General features: G+C 48.9%; 1 protein-coding gene across 3 annotated transcripts; it reads right to left on the bottom strand.

Moving 5' to 3' along the window:
- Positions 1-1,083: 1,083 nt before the first annotated feature.
- On the bottom strand, positions 1,084-21,460 carry PRAG1 (PEAK1 related, kinase-activating pseudokinase 1). Of its 3 annotated transcripts, none has more exons than XM_039700314.1 (5): positions 21,072-21,460; positions 18,090-19,924; positions 9,756-9,913; positions 5,725-6,458; positions 1,084-2,401 (listed from the first exon to the last, which is right to left on the bottom strand). In XM_039700314.1, the coding sequence occupies exons 1-5, from the start codon at positions 21,354-21,356 to the stop codon at positions 1,364-1,366; spliced, it is 4,050 nt and encodes a 1,349-aa protein (XP_039556248.1). In that variant the 5' UTR covers positions 21,357-21,460; the 3' UTR covers positions 1,084-1,363. The 3 variants fall into 3 exon arrangements, with proteins under 3 accessions (XP_039556248.1, XP_039556249.1, XP_039556250.1); XM_039700315.1 differs by having other exon boundaries at positions 21,185-21,368; XM_039700316.1 differs by having other exon boundaries at positions 18,090-19,775; positions 21,072-21,228.
- Positions 21,461-25,675: the final 4,215 nt, after the last annotated feature.

The following is a 25,675-nucleotide window of genomic DNA, read 5'->3' as shown; positions in this document are numbered from 1 at the left end:
CAGGCTGTGTCTGGAAGTGAATCAAGGCTGGAGGAAGGTGCTCATGATATCTCAGCTAGTGACATCCTGTCTCACATAAGCTGATGCTGGGCTCTCTCCAAATGTCCCAAACTTACTGCTTCTCCAAAGGCTGCAGAACTGATGTCAGGAGCAGGGCACTCATTTCTGCCTCATGTTGGGGTGGAAAAGTAAAAGAAGCTCACAACTGCTGAAAAATCTTTTTTCCTCAGCAGCACCACCTCTCTCCCAATCTGAGTGTCTGCTCTATGTCTGGATGGAGGGAAAGCGGCTGAAGGGAGCCAGCCAGTTTCTCCACCTTTCATTGTGCTGCTCCTGCATCCCATCTGTTGGAGAAATGTGCTTGTAGTGCACCCAGCCCTATGCATTTCTAATTCAAAGACCAGCAGCAATAAGACCTGGCTGGCCTGCAGTGGCCCCAGCCTTTCACGTGCCAGCTCATCTCTTGATACAGGAGTTAAATGTTAGACAGAAGGGACAGGTGAATTAGTAGGCAAAGGGAGGGAGCTGGAGAGATGGGGAAAGCAAAGCAACCTGGCCCTGACTTTCCCCCCAAGGCCTTGGAGGTGAATTGGGGATTTTCCATTTCATCAGATTTACAAGGGGTAATTCCCAGCATCGTTCTCATGAACAGACCCACCCTGAGCTCCCTCTCACCCCTTCACATCCAACAGTGGTGATCCACTACAGCTGCACCACTACACAGGAAAGCCAGGCTGTATTAGTATCTAATTTAGTAACAGGCAGTTGATACTGAACTGCCCACAGAAAATAAAAGAACTGATACACAGAAACAAGCAGTAATTTTTGTTTTGGAAGGGGAAAGCAAAATGGATGCCAAAACTCACAACAGATGTGAATTTGAAAGCCCCGGGTTCTCCCTTGCAAAGGGGGAACTGTGAACTGCCCTTGCTCCTGAAGAGAACCAGCCACCCATTCCTCCCTGCTTCCCACTCTAGAGGGTGGTGTTGCTCCCGGGCAAAAAGGCTCGGATGCTTTGGGAGAGGTGGGGATCGGAGGACTGCCCCATAGGCACAGAAATCAACTCGGTACAGTGAGTTCATTAGAAACATGCACACACGCAGGCAGGAGTTTATTAGTCCACATTTACCATACCAAAACCCAAAAATCCCCCAAAATAGGGGTAGGTTCCCAGTTCTGCCTGCTCATAAACTAACAGTGCTGAGGATACTAAACATGCCGTGTGCACTCTGACTGGAGTGCAGGGCAGGAGCTGAACGTGCATTCGCAGCTGAGCTTCCAACCTCTCACAAATGAAAGGGCTGTGTACCTTTAGCCACAAGGCAGTCAGGAGCCCTCAGCTGCCTGCGAGACACATCCAAGGTCAGAGCAGCTGCAGCAGTTTTAATGTGTGCAAGAGGGAGGCTGGCTCAGCAGATGCTAAGTACTGGCAGCACAGCCAGTCCTCCAGTTCAACGCTCCGCTCCGTGTCCACGGCCCTCTCTGCAAACTTCATCATGAGCAGGGCACGCTTCATGTCCACCCAGTTCTGCAGCACCTGGCGCAGGGTTTCCTCGTGGCTGAGGGGCTGCTCCATGAGGTCTTTCCGGGGCCCCCAAAGCAGACACTGCAGCATCCGCTTGGCCTCGGTGATCCGCACACGCTTGATGGGATCTGCTTCCAGTAGTAGGTGGGCCAGCTGCTGGAGTCCCCGGGAGTAGATGGACAGGCTGGGTAGAGCAGGGAGGTCCTCAGGGCTGTACTCCTGCTCCCTGAGGTGCACCTTCTCCTCAAAGGGGTTGGGCTGGTGCAGCAGTTCATAGATGAGAATACCAGTCTGAAACTCATCAAACTTCTTGTACTGAGAAGCTGACACAATCTCCGGGGCCAGCCGGGCCTGGCTCTTCTTCAGCTTGGAGTCTCCAGTTCCAGTCTTCTGTTTAGCTTTCAAAAAATTGCTGATGATGAGGCGGGGTAAGTGTTTGTCATCTTTGGCTTTCACACAGCTCATGGGGGGTTTGCAGGGCACAAGCAGGAGGTTCTCCAGGCACAGGTCACGATGGATGATGCCATGCTCTTTGAGATGCTCCAAGCCGTTGCAGAGCTGGAGGAGCAGGAAGCAAACGCGACGTTCGTACAGCTCCGGCTTGGCTTGGTGGAGCATCACCGAGTCCCTGACGAAGTCGGCCGTGGTCTGGCTCGGCACCTCGCGGGTGATCACCACCACACAGTCGTGCTCGCTGGCAGCGCGGGAGGGATGGAAGCCATCTCCAGGCATGCTTTTCCCCACATCTGAGGCCAGCAGCATGCTGGAGGGGACGGAGGCCACAAAATGCCCACAGTCCTGCTGGATGTTGAAGTGAACTGGCACTGCAGGGCTGCAGTATGAAGCAGCTACCTTGGACTCCTGGGTTTTACAAATCTGTGAAGAGAGACCAAAAGAAAAGTTTCATCAGTCAGTGACAGAGACAGGGCAGAGACCAGAAATTGAGAGGAGGGATGCTAAGCTGTGATTTGCAGATGCTCCAGAAGACAACAGCAGAAGCAGGTCTGTGCATTGGTCCCTTAAGCACTTTAAATCATCTCCTGATTTGAGGATTGTTTTTGTCCTGCAGCAGCCCAACCTTAGCCACCAGATGTCTGGGTTGCATTTCTGGGTGCACTGCCTTTGGCAGGCAATGCCCAGTAACTGCAGGAAAGGAGGACAGTAGTCCTACCATGAATAACTTCTGAAGATTTTGTTTCACTGCCAACAGAAGCAACATATCTTTTACACAGATTTTACACAGATAAACTCCTGCAAGCCAAGAGACATTCCTGGAGGGAGAAAAGCAGAGCTTGTGGCAGAAGACATGCTGTCTCCATCTCTGGAACAGTTAACACTCCTGGATGAGGCCCCATTCAGTGTGAGGTGACTGTGAGCAATAGTGCTGTTTGTGGTGAGGGGTGGACAGAAGCCTCCAGCACTTTCTTCCCACCTGATCCTTCTCTGGTTCCAAGCCCTGGAGCCACTTTCACATCCTCCTCAACCTCCACTTTTGTGTGTCAGCAACTGCTCTCAAGCCCCTGATCAATGGCTGAGGGAAACCAGCAATAAGTTGTACTCCTCAGCACTGGCAGGCAAAAAAAAAAACCACCAAAGAGAAAATGGGAGCTTACAACAGGCCTAGAAAGAAGTGAAAGTGCAGCAAACTCTAGGGAGAAAAATGCATTTTTTAATCCAGATTCTCTTTAACCTACATGACTTCTATCTTCATTTTCTTCCCTATTTTAGCTTTATACTGCATTAGAGACTCAAAGCCAGGTTTATTATAGGAGTATCCATTAGCTTATGGGGCCTTCTGGCATATCTATTATACTTTTTTCCCCCTTTATTTAGCGATGTGTTTATATGTCATCCACAGGAGAAAGCAACAGGCTGAAACTGAAGCATAAAAGGTTTCAAAGCCTGGAGCGTGCCAGTGCCAGTCACAGCATGCGTGCAAAACCAGACCAGAAATCAATTTCGCCTCTGAGTTAAAATATTCACAAGAATAGAGAGGAGCTGAAGAAGAGGGCTGCTTTTGTATTCCTCTAGCAAGGGTTTGAATCTAGGCATTTACAGATAATTCACTCAGATGAGACAAAACTGTGGAGATGGGGCATTTCAAATCCCTATTGTCCTCTCTTTTCTAAACAAAAATACGCTGCCCTGGTTCTTTGTGGAAAGACAAGCTTTGGAGAGCTAGGCAGAATGCAGATGAATGCAGTGGGACCCAGGATGACGCAGGAGGTCCCCAGATGCAGAGCAGGCCTTCCAGCCCTCTGGCTAACAAACCTGCTTGTTCCTCCTCTCAAAGGAAAGTCATGTAAGGCATAGAAAAAAGGGGGGGAATTCATGGCAAGAGAGAAGTCTCTAGAAGAACAACTACAGCCAAAGAAATACAGGGAAATCTTCCCCATCCAGCCATTCTTCTTGACTTTGGCTGCACCAGAGGCATCCTCCCTGCTGAAAGCTCCAAGTAGGAGCCTGGGCTGGCTTAATCACACACCTCTAGTGGAGAAAGACGCCACGGCATGGAGCATATCTTGGCTTAATTCCTCTAAAGCCATTTCCAAACTGTTTCATACATAGTCATGTCTGTCTGTGCACAGCTCAGACTCTGGCTTCTGCTTCTCAATAGGCTCCTTGGCTCAAGTCTGATCCTCTGCCCATTTTGAACTCTCCAAGTCTAATTTTAACCACAGGTCTGTGATCTCTTTCATGTCAAAAAAACTATACCAGAAGCCAGGAGGTGCACCTAGGGATCAGCCAACTGAGTTGTTTCACAATTATTCATTCCCTACTTTGGCTGCCAAAGGGATGGTGGCACACAGGAATCGTATCCATGCACATGGATAAACACACACAACATCACCATGCTGGCACAGAGTATGGCCTTGTTGCAGTGGCTTTGACCTTGTCAAGATGCTCTGCAGTGCACCTAAGGCACAGAGTAAGCCCACTTCACACACAGGGACACGAGTGCAGTCCTGTCAAGAGGCTGAAATGTGCTGTTTCTGCCTTGGCAGGAATTCATGCACTACAGCCACAGAGCTGAGCTACTGAACCCCACCTAGCACGGCAGGCAAAAGGAAAGCTGTGGGTGTGCCACAGGGAACTGCAGATTGAAAAGGGGCACAACAGTTCTTAAGCTTCAGGAAGAAAGTTGTGATGGATTTAGGTATAACACACAAGAAAAGCTGTGGCTCTGAGTGCTGGACTAAGGGTATTGGTGCAAGATCTCATCTAATTAGATTCTGGTTATTTACAGCCCCCCTGTTGGGTTGACCATACTTCCTTTAGGATATGAACTGGCTTTTAAGCTACCACTTAACTAGAACAACCCTTAGGGATGTTTTAAAACATTTTAAAACAACCCTTAGAGTTCATAATGGTGGAAACTATTCAGCAGAGATTTTTTTTCTTTTTTATTTCTTCCTTAATGCATCTCTGACAGCGCTTTTTTGGGAATTACTTTAGGCTTTGAAAACAACCTGAGGAATAAGCAGCAGTGAGATGTCCCCAGTGTTAAGTCAGAAGGGAAATTAAAATCTCTGTATTCAAGTAGCAACATCGATCAAGAACCCAAAATCCACAGGATGTCCATGGAACTGGTTGGATAAGCTTACTTATCCAGGTTTCAAAGAGCTGAACTATTGCACCTCAAGTTTCCATTTCAAGACATGTATTCCATGGAGTTACAGGAAAATATTTCAGACCTGACCTTACACAGCATGTCTGGGTCAGCCTCGCATTGTTTAATTGGGATCTGCAAAATCTTACTGTCTGTAGTTTCAAGATCATATAAGCATTCAGTATCTGGGTCAGAGCTTTCACTTAAAAGGCAGGCAGAGGCAAAAATGCTGTCTTTTGAGCAGCCTTTCATCAGCTTGTGTCATCAGAGGCGAATGCCTCTGAGTTTAAAACAGAGTATTTGCACAAAGATGTTTTCAGAGAGAAAATAGTTAGGTTTCAGACCCCTTCAGCAATAAGCTAAATCTGACTGGCATTTGTTACAATGAAAACTCCTTCTCCAAATTAACCTTCACAAGCAGTAAGGGGAAAGGGGCAATTTTGGAAGGGGTTTTGCTTGCCTAACTCCACCAGTGAGAAACACAAGCAGAGCAAACAAGACATTGCATGAGACGCCGTGTGCTGCTAGTGCACACATCTCCACCTAGAAGATGGAGATAAGCCTGGACACCTCCTGGCTGTGGACTCACCTTCACAGCATAGGTAGTAGAAGGGTCCTTGGAGCAAGTGGCACAGTAATAAATGGCGTCCCCCGAGTCGCAGCAGGGCTTGTTGCAGGTCAGCTTGAAGAGCGACCAGTTGTTCTCGTTGAAGTGCAGCTCGTTCTTCTGCTCCCGCATGAAGCAGTCCTCGCACTTGGCGACCAGGCGCCGCAGGGACTCGGCGTACAGGGCCCCCAGCTTGCTGTACACCCCCTCCTTGCTGTCGATGTTGCTCAGGAGGTTGTGGAGGCTGGAGGCCGAGGACACCTGGCTGGACACACTGAGCTGCGAGGAGGAGAGGGACTGGAGGTTTCTGCTGGGCCCGCAAGCCCCTGTGCTCTTACCAGTGCTTGAGCCCCAGTAGCTGTTTCCTTTGGAGCTTTTCTCCAGGGACTCAGAGGAGGAGAAGGCACCAGGGCGGCCCCCCAGGCTGGCTGGGTGGATGAAGGAAGGCTCCTCTCGGAGGCACATATTGCTCTCGGAATGGCTGACATTCAGCCTGGGGCTGGCAGCACCCGCTGCTTTGCCTGAAGATGCCTGTCCCCCAAAAAAGCCATCTGGAGAAGACACAGTTCTGATCACTGTCTTCTTCTGGGGCAGAGGGGGCGGGCAGCTGGGGGCAGAGGAGGGACCATCCTCAGTGGAGACAGGAAGGAAAGGGACAGAGGGAAACACTTGGCTGTCAGCTGGAGGGGGTGAGTGGTTCGGCTCAGATGAGTGTCCTAGGAGATAGCAACACACAATAAGATGCCATGAGTGACCCTTGCAGGCTGAGAGCACAGGTCCTTCTCCATATCCCTGCCACCCCCGGGGCCCTGGCTGGGAAGAAAAGCAGCAAGCCAAGTTACATCTGAACCCAGTTCATAGTCTTCAGCTATTCACAACTGTAAAGTTTCACTGGAGGGGTTAGGAATTTAATACAGTTTAATAAAGCAGGTTTGCAAAGCAGGCTGCAACCAGCCATCCAGAGAAATGCACTTCCCCACCCTTGAAACCACTCCCCTATGAACTGCATATACAGTAGTAAAAAGGTAGTAGAGGGTAAATATTTAAGCTGTGATGTCATCCACAGGGAGGTAAGAATGAAGCACTTGATACAAGGACAATCTTTTAAACACAGCCTCTCTCACCTGGGAGCTGCCACCCAGTGCTTCAGCAGCAGGGCATGATAAGGAGAGAGTGACTCATGGCACACAGCTCCAGCCCTCTGGCTGTACTGGAGCACTCCAAGTACATCGAACCTTTCTCTCTGCTTCACACTGGGGAAGGGTTGCTGAGCAAGCCTGGGACTCTGGCAATTTCCATCTTGCTGAAAAAGATCTGGCCTTCCCCCCACAGCCTGTTTTCCAGCTTATTCTTTACTGAGAGAGCAGGCTGGCCCCACTACATAGCACTAAACCCCAAGCAGCTCCACATGCCAGCTACACATGGATGGGGTTGGGATGGCTGGCTCATTTTGGGCAGCTATAGCAGCTGCTTTCCTACCCAAGCCAGACTGGAGATGGGTAACACACTTACATGCCATGAAAGAAGAGGGACATTAAAAAAAAGGACAGAAAGGTGACCTGATATTGAAATAAAGAGCAATAATTTCAGGTCATAGAGACAGAACACATGAGGAGTGGAGAGGAAATTAAAAGAAGAGAGACAATAATTCAAGGGAATTTATCTATGCCACTTGAATGAGAAACTGGACTCTGCTAACAACTCACATGCAAGTGTAAACCTTGAAAGGTGAAAGGTGGGGTTTTGCTCCAAGCAAAGAGCAAATAGTTTAGCAGATAGCAGGATCTATTGCTTTCTTTAAATCTATCTTCCAAAGCTGCAGAGTGGTAGCAAACGATCCTTCCTCCTCACAAAGCTGCTGCTGAGGGTTCCGCTGCCAGCAGGCACTTCCTCACAGCGGCTTTCTGCCTGCTCCAGAGGAATGCCCTGGGGCACTTTCCGTGCCAGCCCGCTGAAGGCACTTGTCTCCTCACAGCCCAAGTGACTCACCAGCAATCACGTACAACCTCCAAGTGCAGGGGCTCAGGTCCCTGAGCTCCCAGCTTGTCCTGGCGTGTCACTTGCAGGTTTGCACCAGCTGTGCTAGAGCAGCAATCCTTGTTAGCTGTTCCACCACCTGAGACCACATGAGGCGAGGGCAGATTCCCTTGTTCTCCAGAGTGGATGCTGGCACCATCTGGCCCTATCCCTCCTCACCAGACTGTGGTAGCACTGGTCAATTTTCATTTGTCTCCTCCAGTGCCAAGGCTCTCTGCATGCACCTCCTGTAATCTATCCCATGACACCAACATCACCGAGAGATACTTCAGGAACGAGCAGCACTGATTCAGCTTCTGCAGGTTTGTCTCCCATGCCAAGCTATTTCAACAGCCCATTTCTGACAATATGCTCAGAAACAGCTCTGTAGGAAATGTGAATCAGCACATGTCTCTTTTGCCCCAGTGCTTGGGTGCCGAGCTATCTGACTCCTGTTGGACCCTTGCCCCAGGTGTGTGCCTGTGTTGTACACCCAGCTGCCCAGCAAGTGACTGCTCTCCAGTTTTAGCTAAGAAATACCTGCCTTAATAATTAAGATTCATGCCCCAAGCTTTAGTGAAAACGCACACATCTGCATCATACTCTAACAGGTCCACAGGAAAGATTCTCTCCATTAAAACCTTGTCAAAAGCTACAGGCAGGGATCATTCAGCATGGCACCTCTTGTGACTTCCATCCATGGGGCTTTGACAGAGGATAGAGCCAAGAGAAATTCTTCAGTGTGCAGTCCATGAGTACCTCATCAGAGGCATCTCTGCCAGGACATGCAGCTGAACCCCTGTTTCAAGAGGCAAGATTTATTTGAGAGAGTCTTAGGAAACAAACGTCAGCACTGGAATCTTTGGCAACCAGTCCACATGCCTTGCCCACAAATGCAAAACTGCTCTTAAGTTTTTTTTAATATGCTTCTGGGCTCTGCCCCAAGCAGAGGGTAGTGAATTAACCTCTTTCACAACTCTTCTAACAGTGCTCTGCACCTTCAGCACGGAGTCCTTCTGCATGTCAAGGGCTTAAAAGCTCCCCTCCACTTCATATTTTAACATCTGACAGCATAGCCAATTAATTTGAGCTCACCTCACTCAGTGACTGACTGCATAGCTTCTTGCTTGCATCAGCAAGACAAACTGCATTTCAGTGTTCATTTAAAAACTCATCTTTCCCATGATGAGTTTAAACAGTTGCTTCTGTTAGTAAAGGCAGAGAAATCCTCTTGTTCCTATCAATTTTGACAGCAAAATGCTTCTGTGCCTAGCAAGTAAAGATCCAACATATGTGAGTTTTTCTTACCCCTGTACAATTTCCTGGCAAGGTCTCACTCTCAGACTCCAAGTTAGTGGTGGAAAAACAGAGTTTCCAGAGCTCTGGCTCTTAATTTTATTGCTGCACATTGTTGCTCTTGGAAAGACAGAACTTCCACTACTTGAAGGTTGCTCTTGCTAAGGAAATACTTTCTGAGCTGCTGAACACGTTAGTGCATGTCTAAGTTACACACTGATGAAAAAAAGTGACTTCATAGTAAGTATTTTTTAATCTCAGTTAAACGAGTGCAGGCAGATTTTTTCCCCTTAAGAAATAACTGGGAACACAATGAGAGGGAGATCATGTCTAGCACAAAACTCCTTCTGGTACTCCTCAAATCTGTGTAGGACTTCCTACTGCTGGGCTTCATGTGGCATCGTGAAATGCATGAAGCACAAGGAGGATGGTTTTTATATGGAGATTTTATCTAGACCAGAGGAGATCTACAGGAGGAATGATATTGGCATGTGCTGAATGAAAGAGGAAAAAGTCTGTGATGTTGGTCTGACTCTGCCACATTCATCTGAAGTGCATCAAGAGGCAGAAGGCTAGGAGAAGTGGGAAGATGAAGGGTCGCTCGGGGAGCTGGGGACTGGACCCTCGTGACCCCTGGCCTGAGGATGCTGTCCCCACAGCGTGTCTCAGGTACAATGCCACCTGTCCCACAGGTCACTTACTGCCATCGCTGCCGGTCTGCGTGTCCGAGTCGAGGCTGTCGCTGGAGCCGGCCGTGAAGCTGACGTGGCCGCTCCTGAAGGGTGGGCTGAGGCTCTCTGCAGAGCTGTTGCTGACTCTCTCCAACTCAGTGTTACTTGGGTTCATTTTCAGAGCGTGCCTAGAGAGAGTGAAAGAGAAGTCAGGAGACAGATGGCAAAAGGATACCCTGCCTGCACTTGTGCATGGAGATTCAAGCTGAGAGCAGCCTTAGTTTGGTCTCTGCCTATCCACACACTGCACAATCTCTTATCACACCAAACTACCTTATTCCTGTACACTTTTCTTCTTTCTCCAGTACGTAGGGAATTGCATCCCACAGACTCTGAGCAGGTGATAGGCTTGCAGTCCCCATGCCAAACCAGCTGTGCTTGAGCAGAGAGGGAAAGCCGGTGAGCCAAGAGCATTCAGCTAAAGTCTGCACCTCCTTTGCCTAGAACATGTGAGGTCCTGGACCACATCCATACTGGCCACTGCCACTCAGAAGTGGGGACCCACCAGTGTTTGCCTTCAACAGAGTTCTCAAAGGAAGGAAGTAGCATCACTCCTCCCATTTTACAGAAGGCAAGTCGAGGCTGGGTGTGTGAACCCCATTCCTGCACGACAGAGGCATAGGTAGCAGAAGAGTCCATCATCTCCAACCATGCATCACAGTTAACAACCAACACCTTACAAAAGGAGCATCTCTGCAGAAAACATGAGTCTGCCAAACTCAGAACCTACCACACAGTTTTTAATGTAAGACCTGCAGTTTTCCATGCAGCTTCCACCTAAAAAAATAAATAAACTAACCATAAACTGGGCTTATAACCTGCTAGGTCATGGTTTAAGTGACCAGTTTAGGCAAGCAGGATTTTTTGCTAAGATAAAGAATTTCCCCTGCATTTTCTTCATGTTTCTGCCTTGGAAAACAACAGAAACTGTTGAAATCAGACAGCACAGAAGAACATAAACACTCTTAGCATTGGTACAGTTCCCACTCTGTCAGCCAGAACACAAAGGTTATCCGTCCACATTTTTTAAGTAAAACTGCCAATCTGCTGATAAAATTCAACACATTGATTAAGAACGCAAAAAGGTTAGGAGCAGATTCATACAGAAGTAAAAGGACTTCCACCAGCTATCTTGCTGGAAGGTATCCGGTGTTTCCTAATCAGACGGCTGAATGGCTGCTGAGAAAGACAAACAAAAGACATGCACGGCCGTTTTCTTGTGGCACCCTGGTCACATGCATGGGACCCCTCCTCATCCAAATCTCCCAAGCACAGCAGACACAGATTTTTATTTGAAGATTGAGAAATGTTTCATTCCCAATCCAGACAAAGCACTTACTCTTGTGTCCACACCACCACATGGAGAGCAGAGTGTATGAGAAGCCCGGAAGAAACTTCTGCCAGACTTCCTCATTTGCCTGAGCAGACTTGGTCTAAAAATACTCAAGGGCTGATGAAAATAAGGCTGTAAAAACCACTTCAGGTATACTTCAGCAGAGACACTGGTCTTCCACCAGTGATGAATTTATCACAGCAAGCCTCTTGGGGACAATTTACAAAACTTCACAATGCACCACACAAGTCACAGTTTAAAAAATGAGAGAGGGAGAAAGAGAGAGAGAGAGACACACACAGAGTTTGAGGGGTTTAGGTCTGTTATGACTAATGCTGTTGAAAGCAACCAACTGCACTTAATTTTTTTTTTTTTTACGATAAAGATGCAACTTTATCCTATAACTTTCTCAGATGTTTAACATTTAGTAACTTTGGTGGAAAAATGCAAGAGTGCACATCCATGCCAGTACACTGTCTGACTCGGCAAGAATCAAAGAAGCATTTGAATCCATCAGAAAAGAAGATTTAGCACGACATCCAGTCTTGATTCACACAGATGAGATGTTTTCTAATACATTCCTTCCCCCAGCCCCCCCCCCGCCGCCAAACCTTGGTGCCTTTCTGTTTCTTTCCCATCACTAAACACAAACTCACGGAGCTGCCTTACCATTCCCGCACTCCGAGAGAGATGAGACTTTGCTCGGCGCGGTCCAAGGTCCGCCGTGCACGGCCACACCTATTCCTCCTCCGAGCAACCTGGGCGCAGCGCGGGCTGGCCAGAGCCCTGCTGCCCTTGCTGTGCTCAGCGTGGGTGAAGTCAGATGCAGAGAGAGCCCCGTTTCCTCCCCGCACCGCCGTGACTGATGTAAAGCGCAGTTCCTGAACAGGCGCACCGAAATAGAAATTGTTTGCCGCTTAAACGACATCCTGCTCTTGTTTCAGATGTTACAGCCGGGCCAGCTAATACCTCCTGGAATTACCTCTGCCTCATATCTCCCTTTTTTCCTATGAGCTGCTTGAAGCCCAGGGTGCAGCCTGCACAGATCAAAATACCGCCCATTCCACTGAAGAATTACTACTGAAAACTTGATAGGGTCAAACTCTCCCATTTCAGTAAAATTCCACCCCAAGAGCTGAACAGCTCATTGCTGCAACAGCCTGTGGGACCCTGATTTACAGCTACCCCAAACATCCCCTGCTTTGCAAGTATTCCTTCCACCTCACCTGAGTGCAAGGGCATAGGTGGCTTTTTCTGTCTTGCCCTTTTCACCAAAGGATATTGGAAATTACCAAAGGATGCTGGAAATCAAGAGCACAATGCATTTGAAACCCAAAGAAAACTGGGTTTGTGCCCTGCAGCACTGACTTGTAAACATCTGTGGGCTACACTTCTCTTCAGAAAGATGTAACAGTAGTTAATTTACATCAATTTAAAAATGCCTGCTCAGCACCTAAAACATAACCAGCAACCTCAAGAGCAGCACCAGAGCTGTAGTCATGTGCATGAAGAACAGGTCACCAGAGTCAGGTCTCCCAATCAAATAACCTAAACCCACAGGATTTCACAGATTTTCAGCTCTCCAACTGTTCCGGTAGCTTTAAATACACTTCAATTACTCAACATCCTCCATGCAACAGCCTGGCATATTCAGGCAACCCTTCCAGTTCCCTATTTCCAAGCTTTCCCTTCACAAACAATTTAATGCAGCTGACTTTCCACATGATTCTCACAGTCCTGCCTAAAACAATTCAAGATTGAAAAGAGTGGTCTTGTAAAATAGCACACCAAAACAAAACACACCCCCCATACTCATAGTTTGGAGTTCCCTTAACACTGAAAAGGGACCCGGCTCATTTCCCTTGTCTCAGGTTGCGCTTCTAGCCAGGGCCTGCTTCATCTTTCCTGTGTCTGTTTGACCAGTAGCCATGAGTATAATTTCACATTTCTCCACAGATCAGGGTCCCACCTAATGCTGCTGTGGGACTCCAGCATCACCAACTGCATGCTTTGCACTTCTCAGAAAGACAGTGGAGATGGCCCCAAAGCTTGGCTCCCCTAACCGCAGAAGACCCACACGCCTTGTGATATTGCCCCAGGAATCCCTGGACTTTGGACATACCTTCCTCTTGGATTTCTTGTCTGAGATTTGACACGGAGATCTGGTTACTTTCCACAAGTGCATTGGGCAGGTTTTGAGAGGACGAGGCCCCTCAGACACAAAAGCTGCCAGGCTGCCACTCGCTCCTTTCCCGCAGCCACCCCACGGGCAGCCTGTTGGCAGCGCTGGGGGATGTGCAAGGCACCTCTGCCCTGCACAGAGCCACGGTCACTCTGCAGTGCCATCACGGGGCTCTCCCAGCCTTGCTGTGTGTGCCAGCAGGAGGGGGACACTGCTCCTCAGCACAGATGACAGGACTGAACAGATAACAGAGATGCTGAGCTTTATAAATCACGTGAGAGAGGAACGAGGAGAGAACAGAGAACATGCACAGATCACCACACAGCAACTGCACTCCAGGAGGTGTTTGGTGATAATGTCAACAAGACACCCCCTCCCAGTATAAAATAATGGAACTAATGCACAGAAGAGAGAAAAGCCAGACTGCATTACAGCATCAAACATAACATATGGCTAGGCATAATTATTACACAAGAGGAAGCACCATTATACCATATGCTTGTCTATCATGAAACGTGAATAATTATATCTTCCTCCTCTTGCCACTTGCTGTTTCTTCCCACATCTTCCCCTGGTTGCAGAGGGAAATTAAAATCCAGAATACAGGAGCTTACAACATTTGAAGCTTAGATTTGTACTTATCCTTCTGCTATCAGCTGGCAAATGTGGAGAAACCAAAACTGAGGTAAGGAAAAGAAAGGATTTTGAGGAACTAGCTTTGTTCAGAGGGATACGCTGCTCCTCCCTGTACTAGAGGGGTTTTATGTAGCATGGGTTAAGTTGAAACAAGGGTTTGGAGTCTGGAGATGCACAGGAAAATTCAGAGAGGGTACAGAATTAAGATGATATGTGGGTCAAAAATTAAATCACTGCATACTCTAATGTGGTGAAGAAGGTAAAGAATATCATTTCAATTTCCAACTCTGTGCTTTTTTAAGTGGTAAGACAGGAAACACACAGAAGAGTGAATTACTTTAATTTTAAAAGAAACAAACTCTCCTAAAAGATAAGCTGATAGATCACAACCTTTTCAGCCAGTGCATTTTGTCACTGGGGTACATCCTGCCACTGAGCTCCAAGGAGAAATGGGTGCCTCAGGAATGGTAAGAAAAGAGGAATATTCTGCCTCAGATACAGCTGCTGCTCCGTCACAGACTGATTCCCGGCAAGAACACACAGCACAGCCCCACCAGCCAGCACCACCTCCCCAGTGAGGAACAAACCTGGCTCTTTTCCTGGCGATCCTATTCCCAACACCTGGCTCTTCTCCTGTGATCCAATTCCCAGCATTGCAGATTTTCTGTAACACTCCTGTGCTCTGCTCCCTCCGGCAGCAAGCAGTGGCAGCAGCACCGGAACAGGCAATCCTGGCACTCCTCAGGCTCTTTCTCCCTGGCTGTGTTCAGCAATGACAGGTGTGGGGAAGTGCTGTGCTGCACCTTTGCTACCCCCATGCCAGCGCACTCAGCAAATTTCAGAAGCTTTTTTTGCCACTGTCATTTGAAGGTGGCACTAATTGTGATGAAAGCAGCTCAAGATGCAAAACAGCATCACTGTTTTCTTTCTTTAAGAGGCACACGAAATAAATTAGCCATCAAGGTTTTGGAGGCTAGAAGAAACCACAAGGATCATTTAAGTCTGATCCTCTGCATAAGAGAGACATAAATTTCAGCAAAGATTAATTCCTTATGCCAAGAAATTGAAGGCCATACTAGAGTGTTTTACACCAAAGAACCTTTAAATCATCATTGCACGTACATGTCCTGGGGATCCTAGTTTCCCTGGTGAGCTCCTTCCCTTGCCAACTACCTTCCCAGCTTTTGGAAGAAGACCAGCCCCCATCTTCCCTTTCCAGCCTTTCCCCCCTTGTAATTATACTTATTTGTCATTCTGTTTCTTATCTTTCTTATCTGTCATTCTAGACCAAGCAAACATCAAATATCTATAATCTTTCAAACAAGCAGAAAAAGAGGATTGTACCAAGAAACAGTTGCAAGAGATCCAGAGTAGCTTTATATAGGATCAAAACCAGGCACATATTCATTATTTTCCCTTTTTTGTAACAACTTTTAAACCCCCCTGAAATTGCTCCTTCTGCCAGCCTAACTTCCAAACCAGAGCTTCCTCAGTCTCTGGAAGGAACTTACCCTGTAAAAAAAAAAATTTCCCTTTTAATTGTTAAAGCCAAGATGAACAAAACAAAATCTACAGACTCACTTTTTCTTTCTCTGCTTTCTAACTATTCAAACACACATGCAAGTTTTCCTTAAAATAAGCAATTAAGTTTCATTTGGAAAGTCAAACAGGTAAACTTAATTTTCCAGCATGAAATCAAATGCCTTGCTGCAGGATGAGATCTAGAAGGAAAAAGGACGGTTACATGCCTTTCCTGCAGCTGAGATGAACTCTGATCTGCCAAGCCCCCAGCCCCAAGCCTGTGCCACAACCAGGTCTACACTGGCTTCACCTCCATCCCTCAAAGGAGCTTTTGCAGCTGAGCCACCAGGGAATGTCCTGGGCACTCCTCCTCAGTGTAAGGAGAACATAAGCCTAACAGAAGGATCAGTGGTGCTTCCATCAGGGACAAGCACATGTTCACAGGCTGCCCAGCTCTAGGAGGGCATGGATGTGCCTCAGAATCATCTTTGTGATTCTGCTTCTTCAGGTATTTGGCTGCAGCCCAGGATGAACAGAGGGAGTGGGTGTTCCTCCAGCACCAGGCCATGGCCCGAAGCTGCAGCAACTGCCCAGGGTGACACAATGCCACCATGGTGATTTCACCAGCTGTGCATGCAGCTATCCCTCCCACCACCCTGGCTCCTGCATTGACACGTTCAGAGCAGCCACAGTTTTGCTTGAGACAAAACCCAAGCACCCTCAAAGCAAAGAAACAAAGCAGGGCTTGCAAAACCTGAGTCTGATCAGATCACTCCCTACTGCTCCTCACTGGCTGGGCTCCCTGGGCTCCAGCTTCCATAGCTGGAGGCAGGACTAAGCTCTTTTGAGTAGGGTGCCCCAGGGCTCAGCTACAGGCACCAAGGCCCTTGGGTGACAAATATCGGTAGCACAACCTTCCCTGCAGCCACACGGGGTAACCAACACCTCCCTCAGCCACCTGGCAGGGTTTACAGCACTACCAGAGATCCAAGTCACGGATGCCACGTGTTCACTCACCTCAGTGTCCCTGCCTGCTTTCACACAGGCTTTCTGGGACACAGATGCTCTCATCTGTAGCACAACCTTCCCTGCAGCCACAATGCCACGTGTTCCCTCACCTCCGTGTCCCTGCCTGCTTTCACACAGGCTTTCTGGGACACAGATGCTCTCATCAGGATGACTCAAAAGCAACTGTTAGAACTGGCACAGCCCCATCTCACCAAAAGCATGAAATAACCCCTCAAAGGGGCAGAAAACGCTCCACACTCCTCTGGTGTCAGAACACCACACAGAGGACAAGAGCAAATACATCTGTGTGCTCATTTGCTTGTGGACCTTTTGTTTCCTCTGACTCCAGCAGGCATGTGGCATCACAACAGGAAGCACAGCATTAAGGAGAACTAAAGCCACTTGTTCATTTCTTCCCTTCCCTTCCCTTCAGAAATCTCATTTGTTCATCTCTTTGCCAATTTAAAACACTAGTTCTCTGGGTTAGCCAATCCGAAAACATATTGAAAATTCACAGTCTCAACCTGGAGGTCAGTGATGCCCACACATAAGCTTGACCATGGACCCAAGGCCAAGTACTCCTCCAAACACCCATCCTTTCTTCTCTTGACTTTTAAATCAAGGAGCTGGAGTCAAATCTGTTGTGCAATGCACAGTTTCAGGTAGCAAAACTGCCACACACAATAAAGCAAATATGGGACACCTGCAAAAGGCAAAAGTATACTTCCCTGGTATATTCAGACAACATAATTAATGGAGTGAAAAACAGATTTTTCTCTCCCATTTGACCTTTGTTTTATTTATTTTTTCCTTCCCCCCCCTTTATTTTTTTTTTTGTTTGGTGATGCACACAGCTGCAGATACTAAATGCACACTAAGTATTGTAAGCCTGAGGTTTTTTTAGTTGCTTAGCAGGCCTGTTTCCTTCCCAGATGGATAGCTCTCCTCCCTCACTTTTGTTTGGGACCTGCAGTTGCCCTGCCTGCAAACCTGACTTGCAGGAAAGCAGAGAGCAGAAGGTTGCCTGAAGCCAGGTGGCTCCCACACATAACAAGCCCACGTAGGGCAAGCTCCAATTACCTGCTTGCAGGCAAGGAGCCCTCCCTGGGAAACTGCAGCTTTGAGAGTTCACCTTGAAAGCAGAAAGTCATTAGAGCCAAACTGAAAATGTTGATTTTGGAGGCCCATGTTATTAGCATCAAGAAAAGGTGCCCACTCCCACCTACAAAAGAAGACTGCAACCAGGTTTTCTATGCTATTCAACAGCAAGGAACTGCCAAGACAGAATGCAGCCGACCTGGGAAACACCAGCCACCCCAAGCATGGACCCTTTTCTCACTTGCATATTGGGACTTAAAGCCATATCTTGCAGCCCTGAAGGGCTTTTACAAGTGTACATGACAAACCAAGACTTGCAAAGATCAGACAGCTTTTCAAAGTAAAAAGATAAATAGCTTTTCAACTGTGCAGTCACCCACCATGCTCCTGAAAGCCCACCTTTGGACAGAAAAGGAGGAACAAAGAATGGGAAGCACCTCCTAGTCAATGAACTCCTGCAGCAACCATCCCAGTTAGGGATTAATAGGGTTAATAGACCACCATGCACACACTCACGAGGCTGTACCTAGACTGCTTTTTCGGCGGCGGTGGCGGCGGTGCAAACTCCACACCATTGCTCTTGTCTTTAGGGAAATCAAAGGAGAAAGAAGAAGATTTGGTCATTCCAGTCTGGCTCTCCAGTATCGGGCTGTCATCCACAAAGTCAGCACCAGCTCTTCCACTCTCAGCTCCTACTGTCCAGGGGTGGTTTGAGACCTCCTGCTCCTCCTCCTGCTCCTCCTCCTCCTCGATTCGGCCCTGCTTGGTCCACGTTGGGTTATAATATTTCTGCCTCCTGTCATAGGACAAGCCTGCCAGGCCTCTACTGGACTCCTCCACAGAAACCCCATTCCCATGAGTGCAGGGGGAAGGGGTCACCCCGAAGGCACCTGTGTCAGTGCAGCTCCTTGGAGGCAGCTGAGCACCAGCTCCATCGTGGCTGTTGTCATCACCAAACCTTCCCATGTGGGAGCTGACTGGGGGCACACGGCTCCCCTCACTGCCTGGCTGGCTGTTTTTGGACATCTTTGGGGGGATGGCTGGACTCTCAGTAAGTGAGGTCTTGACAGGAGCTGCCAGATGAAATCTTGTGCTGTTTTCACATCCAGATGCTTGAAAAATCTGTCCAGACTCAATAGCAGGTGATGATGTCCCAAAATCAGGGTGGGAAGTGGGGCTGATACATGGCCACTGAACTCCTACTGCTGAGTCAGGGCTGCTGAGGAATATTGTCTTGTGATCATCCTCAGTGTGTGCTGTCATTATAGTTATCTTTGCTGCCACCTGGCCAGTGGAATCCTGGTGTTCCTTCTCGCCTCCCAGAGCCCAGCCACCATCCCGCCACAACCCATCCGCTTTCTCCTTGGCAGTGCCATGGGCCAGCTTCTCTGCTTTTGCCTGGCTGCCAACAGCCTTCAGCTGTGCCTTCCTCCTCTTGGTGCTCTCGGCATAGATGGGATCACCACGGGCTGGCTCGGTGAGGCGAGGGCGCTGTGGCTCCACCAGAGCCTGCTGAGGGGTGCCTGAACCCTCAGTGCGGGGCCCTCCAGTGACAGAGGGCTCCCCAGGGAGAGGTAACTCCTCATCCTTCCGGGACACAGCAAGGGCAGCCGCCTTGCAGCCCCCCGTGGTCTCAGGGAGGGTGCCAGGCTCAGTGTGGAGAGCCAGGTTTTTCCTGTCTGAACACAGGGTATAGGGAAGAGGATCACTCTGGTCTTTTGTGATGCAGAAGGCCACGTTCACAGCTCTGCGCTCCTCTTCGCTGAATTTGACTGCTCGGCCACTTGGCCTTGGAATCTCGGGAGCATCCCGCTGCCTCCACCCGCTGGGAGTGTGACTCTCCTTCTCACACTGTGCAGCCTTTTCCTCTGAGCAACACGGCTCCCACGGGACAGGGTGCTCTTTGTGGCAGTTCGTGATTGAACAGTACTCACCCCCTTCGCTTTCCAAGACGGAGGAGATGTGACCACAGTCACGTCCCAAAGGGAGTGCTGCTCCTTCTCTGGTTTGGGAAGAAGTGTTTCTGCTGGAGTTAGTGGTACTTCTGTCCCCCAAGGCAGATGGGTTAGGGCAGGGGACCTGATGAGGCAGGGCAAACTTGTCCTTAACTCTGTCCTCCTGCTTGCCCACCTCACCCACAAGTACCAGGCTGTGGATGGAGACGTTTCTCTCCACTCGACTCTCCAGGCCACGCAGACCCACCATGGAGTAGCTGGGAGGACAGCAAGACAAGCAGTCACTGGGCTGGTTGTGAAGGAAAGGCTTTCTCACACCACCATTGCTAAAATTGTCAAGGCAGATGCGCTGTGCATCTCCTGATTTCAGGAGGAGTTGCTTGCCAGAAATCACGCCCCAACTGACCTGCATGGGTCAAAGAGACAAATTCCCTGTCAGAACATGCATATGCAAAAGGAAAGATAAAATTTAAGCAAACCCACAAACTGCAAAAACAAAAGCCCAGCTCTGCAGAACAGGACTCTGGAATTCACCATCTATTTTGCTGTGCTCACCTCACCACTAATTTCCACAAACCTTTCCAGGTAAAACTACACTTGTCGTATTTCCTGGACCATTTGTAATCCTAGCATTACCAACAATGGCAATGCACAGGAATAAGACATTCTCCTTTCTCTTCCTATGGGTCTGCTGCCAGAAACATGTCCAACCTGTCATCCTGTCTGTGAATCACTGTGCAATTAAAGATTCAGAGAGCGAAGGAATATTTGCACCTCTCTCTGCTTATTTTCATTTCATTTCACACTGCTCCAGAGTGTGTGACTCCAGAACACAGACACAGACTATCATGGGTTATCCTGGGATAGCAGCTTGGCCATGCTCAGAAGTAGGGATTGAGGAGCAGGCATGCCAGATCTGGACGCACAAATCAAACACTGCCAACAATGGCAGCTCGAACTCGTGTGCCCTTCACTCCCTAGAAGAAAAGAAAGGGGCAGCAGTGGGAGGCTAAGAGAGCTGGTAAACCCTGATTATCCTCTGGGCCATGGGGAAATAGGAGCACACCTATGCCACAGGCAGTGGGGCAGCAGCCTGTGCGTCACTCTGCTGAGGTACTGCTGGTATCTACTGGTCAGGGTGAGGAGCTACACCAACAGGGCATTACTGCTCTGGCAAAGATTGGTAGGAAGGAGTAGGAAGGCAGGCCACTTTCTTCCTCACCCACAAAGACCACGGATCCAGTCAGCACTGACTGCAACCAGACAAGACATCTTTTCAGTAAAACTTCCCAGAAAAATAACCCGCATCCTCATTTTAAACCGGAAGTTCCTAAACAAACAATGCATTTTTAAGCTCCTCTGCACATGGCTTGTGAGCAACAGTTCATTCAGCTTCATCCAAAGATACACTGAGAAACCAATATACAGCTTAAAAACCTGAGTCAAGACCAGAAGGAAAAACAAAGGGAAGGAAGCATTTGTAACAGATATTCCTAGCACTCTGAGGATAGGTAAGTAACGGGAAGTCATGCTTTGACTGGATTAATCATTACCTGTGACAGATCTGCATTCATATTCACATCCGCCCACGCGTCAGAAACATCCGAGTTTATCATTGTTGGCTTCACAGCAATTGTTGGCTTTGAGAAGGGGGAAGTAGTTATACCTTCGTCTTCCAACACGAGGCTCTCGGGCTTGGTCCTAGCTCCATCCGGGAGCACGCCACAAGCTCCCACCTCTGGGGGTGTTTGCAGCCGATGGGAACTCTTCGGGTTGAAGCAGTTTTTGCAGGAGCCGGGCTTCCAAACGTGTTCCACAAAGTCACTGCACGCAGACATCTTCAAATCCTCGTGGGTCAGACTGAGAGCCCACTGCGTCTTCTGCACTGCCCTCCACTGCTCATTTTGCGTTTGCTCCCCGAGCCACTTGAAAGGATCACCTAGTCATCTGCAAAAGCACAACACTGTCTGATTAGCTTGATTATGCCCCCAGACTGGAAGATTTTTAATAGGACAGGTGATAATTACACTACTCTGCCTTCATCACAAAGGCATATTGTTTACAAGGCTTTTTTCACAGCTTAGCTAAAGCCCACACAATCACTTGAAAAGTCTCAACTTCTAAGCATAGCTCTGTAATAGAGAAGACATCAAGCGAGCAGCATTCCTATGTGATTTAATTCCCTGCTTAATCAGCATGTATAACTAGCCTCATGCAAGGTTTAGATCAAGGGTAAAGAAAAGGGGTCTTGGAAATAGCTGTTCACAGCCCCACAAGCAGAGGAAAAATTTCTTCTCCAAAGTGGCATCCTCTCTCAGGAAAATAAAAAGGCCTGGAGACACAAGGACCAGAATCAGAGACTGTGTAACCAAGGGGAACAGCAACAACCTTCCTTCACCCAGAAGCACCACTGTGATTACTGCCGTGGCACACAAAGGCTTCTCTCCCACCCAGTGAAAGGCAATCAGCAGGGCTGGGGCTGGCACTGATTTGAGCAAGTGTCTGGCAGAATGCTCTTATCTCGTTTGCCAAGAGCCACAAATAACAGTGTCAGTTCGCTGAAACGATTCATTGTCTGCAAGGGGAGAAACGTTTTGCTCTTGGATTACTTACAGACAAGGATTCCTTCCCATCTTCCTTCCCCAGGAGGGAAATGCCCCAGGAACAAGACATTCCTGCTGCATTCCTGTGTCCCTGTCCCCACCACCCCCCTCCTGGCCAGGTCTGATTGCACTCTAGCCAGTAGCTAGATACCTGGAACTAAGAACTTGGGAGATACTTCCGAGGAGGACTCCTGCAAAACTCAGCGGATTAGGGAAGATCAGACAGAGAATGCAGCCGGCTGCTATGGGTGTCAGGACACACAATTTCCCCACGTGGCTCTATAGAGTCTTTCCTCATCTAACCAAGTTTAGGTCATCATCCCCTGGCCAGCTGATCCCCAGACAAACTGAGGCCCCTTTCATGAGGGTCTCCAAGTGAACAAGCACCTTTACACTCCAGTCCTGGAGGCACATGAAATTTACCAGCCTGATCCTTAAGCACTTCCTCCACGCAGGCACAGTGAAACACCACCAGAGCTGAACCAGCTTGCACCGCAGTAAGGATTCTTGCCTCTGGGCTCAGAGATGCCCTGGCCAGTCCCTCTAACAGCCACCCACACTACACGGCATAAAGAAAGACAACTAATGAGAGCCTGGGTGGGACAAAGTGAAGCAGAAGAGAGCCACTGACCCGCAAGCATCACCGAATTCAAGTGCCACCTATGGGAAGGGAGTTTGATCGGCTAAACCATTAGCACCTGCAGACTCTTTCTGTCTGGCAGGCTAATAAATTAGGATCTGTTTCTCGGAAAAGCAGGAAAAAAGGAGAATATCGATGGGATTCACTAATCAGATTGCATGTCTCTTTTTAGGGAAGACACTCCTCTAGACAGGCTTTTTCATGGACTTCATAGAGTCTGAATTAACCAAAGGGCAGCGAATCACTCTAAGGCATATTCCATCACCTTCAATGAGGTTAATGGTATTTGCAGGGAAAACAGCTTTAAAAATATTTTATCCTTTGTTTCCTTTTAGATCTAGCACGCAGTGTCCAGCATTACCCAAAGTTGAACAAGTGTCCTGATGAGAGCTAGCAAATTAAAAAGAAAAATCAAAGGGAGGGAAGCAGGCACCGAAGCCAGAAAAAACTCTTCACTTCTGGTTTAATATTCGGCGCTGCCAAATGCCTGTTAAAGACCAGGGTTTCCCTGTCTCCAGCCGTCGTTTCTCGCTGCCCAGATCCCGGGGCGGGCCGTGTCCGCACGCCGGCTGGGCACCAGGAACCACCCGCACCAACCCACGCGGCGCCGCGCGGGGAAACAGGCCGGGACCGGCGCGGGATGAGGCACCCAAAGCCAGGACCTGGCTCTGTGCCCCGGCAAGCCGAAAGCCAGGACCTGGGTCTGAGGCATTCCCGAAGTCCCCGCTCGTCCCGGGGCACGGCGAGGACCCGATGTAACGGCTACCTGCTCCCTAGGACAGAGATTCCAGGCTGCGGCGCAAGGATGCTCCGGCGCAAAGAAAAGCCCCAAACCCCAGCCCAAGTAGCTCTGGCTGCCAGACGGACCCTCAGGGGCGCCGGGTGTCCACCAGGACCGGGAAAAGTTTACCTGCCAGAGCCCGCCGGGGCTCCCGGGTCGGGCGGCGATGCCGGTCCGGACCGCAGCGCGCCCCGAGCCGGCTACAGACCCCCGCCCCGGCCCTCCGCCCGCATGCTCGGTGGGCAGCGGCACAGCCCCACCGCCCCGGCCCCCGGGCAGCCCCGCCCCGGCCCCGAGCGGCGGCGCCGGGGTCCCTCCCAGCTCGGCTTTGTCCCGGGAGGCGGAGGCCCGGTGCCCGCCCCGGCAGCAGCTCCAGCCACAGCCCCGCAGCAGCGCTCCCGCAGACGGGCTCTGTCTCAGGGACAGCCCCGCGGGCATCAGCCCCCGGGCAGGCAGGCACCCACACACCCATTAGCCCCGCGCCCGTCCCACAGGGTCCTGCGCACGACCCCCCCCCGCACCCCGACACCGGCCTTGAGACGGTAGTGATCCAGCTGAAGGCGCTGGGAGCCAGAGAGTTCAGAGGGCTCGCTCATCTTCACTCGTCAGCTTTCCAGACAACGACATGGTGAAGTTCGTCTCGAAGGGATGCTGTGGAAGGGAGAGAAGTTTCAGTAGCTGAAATCAGGATTTGACCTCACTGTGCAAAAACTGCAGACAGCATCTCAGGAAAATCTCAAACCTCTGCTGGTGTGGGAGGCTGGGCTTCATTAGGGAACAGGATGAGATTTTGTTCTCTGTAGTGTCTGAGCTACGCTTTAGGGCGGGCTAGAAAAGGAGTAGTCTTCACTTACCCTGGTACTTGTTCTGTGGTTGTAGTTTTGAGCATCTAAATTCTTTGAAACTAGGGAAAACCAAAACGGTTCTCCCCGTGCCCTGGTCAGGGCCTTAGTTCAATTCCTTGCTTAAGTCACTGCTCCTTTAGTTCAACAAAGCATTCCTGGTCTCATACATAACAGTGGATTAAAAAGGCAAATAGGCTTTCATAATGGAGAATCCAAGCCCCAAATAACAAAACAGAAACTGGAGATATACACAGCACTTACAGAAAAAAAATATTTCTCAGGAACCAAACATCCCAGTAAATTCTTCCCCTTCAGGGAATTTTGGCAGTAGCACACTTTGCAAACATCCCGGCTGGCTGGTCTTATGCAGTTGTGGCTGTCTGCTCATGTTCTCTCCCTCCTTTTTTGATCAGTTATTAAAGCAGTCCAGAGACCCCAGAACTCCTCCACTTAATTTGCTGTATTGCCATGAAAACATCTGCTTAACAACCTCCCGCTTCTTCTTCCAAGCAAACCACTCACAACCAAATTGCTGCGTCTTCTTGTGTGCGAGATCCCAGTGCCAACACACCCAGTCGTACGAGTAAATTATCTCTCAGAAATGCCTTCACCATGACAGAAACCTCTCTCCTGGCACAGATCAGCTCATCTGTGGGAGGGGAAAATGAGCTGGGAAAACAAGTGGCCCAAATTTCTGACATTTTCTCTATTTTAGAAAGTTTGAAGGAAAGAACCCAGCTCTAACCAGCCCAGATGAGGTTGTGGCTGCATGGCTGGCTAATCCTGGAGAGTGGTAAACTTCTTCAGATTCAAGTATCTGAATTTCATACCTGAAACTTTAAAAAGGGCCTCCACTCTTTTCAATAAGAGCACTATAATTTTCTCAGCCAGCCTTCTTAGTGAAGAGTCTAGGACAGCTTTGAGAAGAAAAACCAGATTTAAAATTCATGCTATGTTCACACTGGAACAGCACTGAACTGAGTGAATTCTCCTGAGATGTTTACCCCAAGTAGGAAATCTTTTCTCATACCAGAGGCCTTGGGATTACAGGATAATTAAAGTTTCTTTTTTCTAATGAAGTCAGCCTGTTAATGCCCAGAGATTTCAGTAGAAAATTGAACAACCTCTAGTTTTTATAAAACAATTATTCCGTAAGTCTGAGACCAAGCATGATGGATTTTCCGTGTCTGTAAAGTCACGTGGTTTCCCCAGTACAGTATTCATCATTGTCCAGTTTTGGTGTTTTCTCAGTGTCCAAGAAAACTGGCAGAAAAGAAGCCCTCTCAAG

This window comes from Passer montanus, unplaced genomic scaffold (assembly GCF_014805655.1).
Source record: "Passer montanus isolate IOZ18808 unplaced genomic scaffold, ASM1480565v1 scaffold14, whole genome shotgun sequence".
Classification (NCBI taxonomy): Eukaryota; Metazoa; Chordata; class Aves; order Passeriformes; family Passeridae; genus Passer; species Passer montanus.
This window is presented reverse-complemented; position numbering and strand designations above follow the sequence as displayed.

What these genes read in the sequence shown, in the direction of transcription:
- PRAG1 (XM_039700314.1), bottom strand. Translation starts at nt 21,356, where the DNA reads ATGTCTGCGTGCAGTGACTTTGTGGAACACGTTTGGAAGCCCGGCTCC. An exon ending in CCGCCGAAAAAGCAGTCTAG is followed by an intron (nt 9,914 to 18,089) that starts GTACAGCCTCGT and finishes CACTCTCTCTAG; the next exon opens with GCACGCTCTGAAAATGAACC. An exon ending in GCAGACCGGCAGCGATGGCA is followed by an intron (nt 6,459 to 9,755) that starts GTAAGTGACCTG and finishes GCTATCTCCTAG; the next exon opens with GACACTCATCTGAGCCGAAC.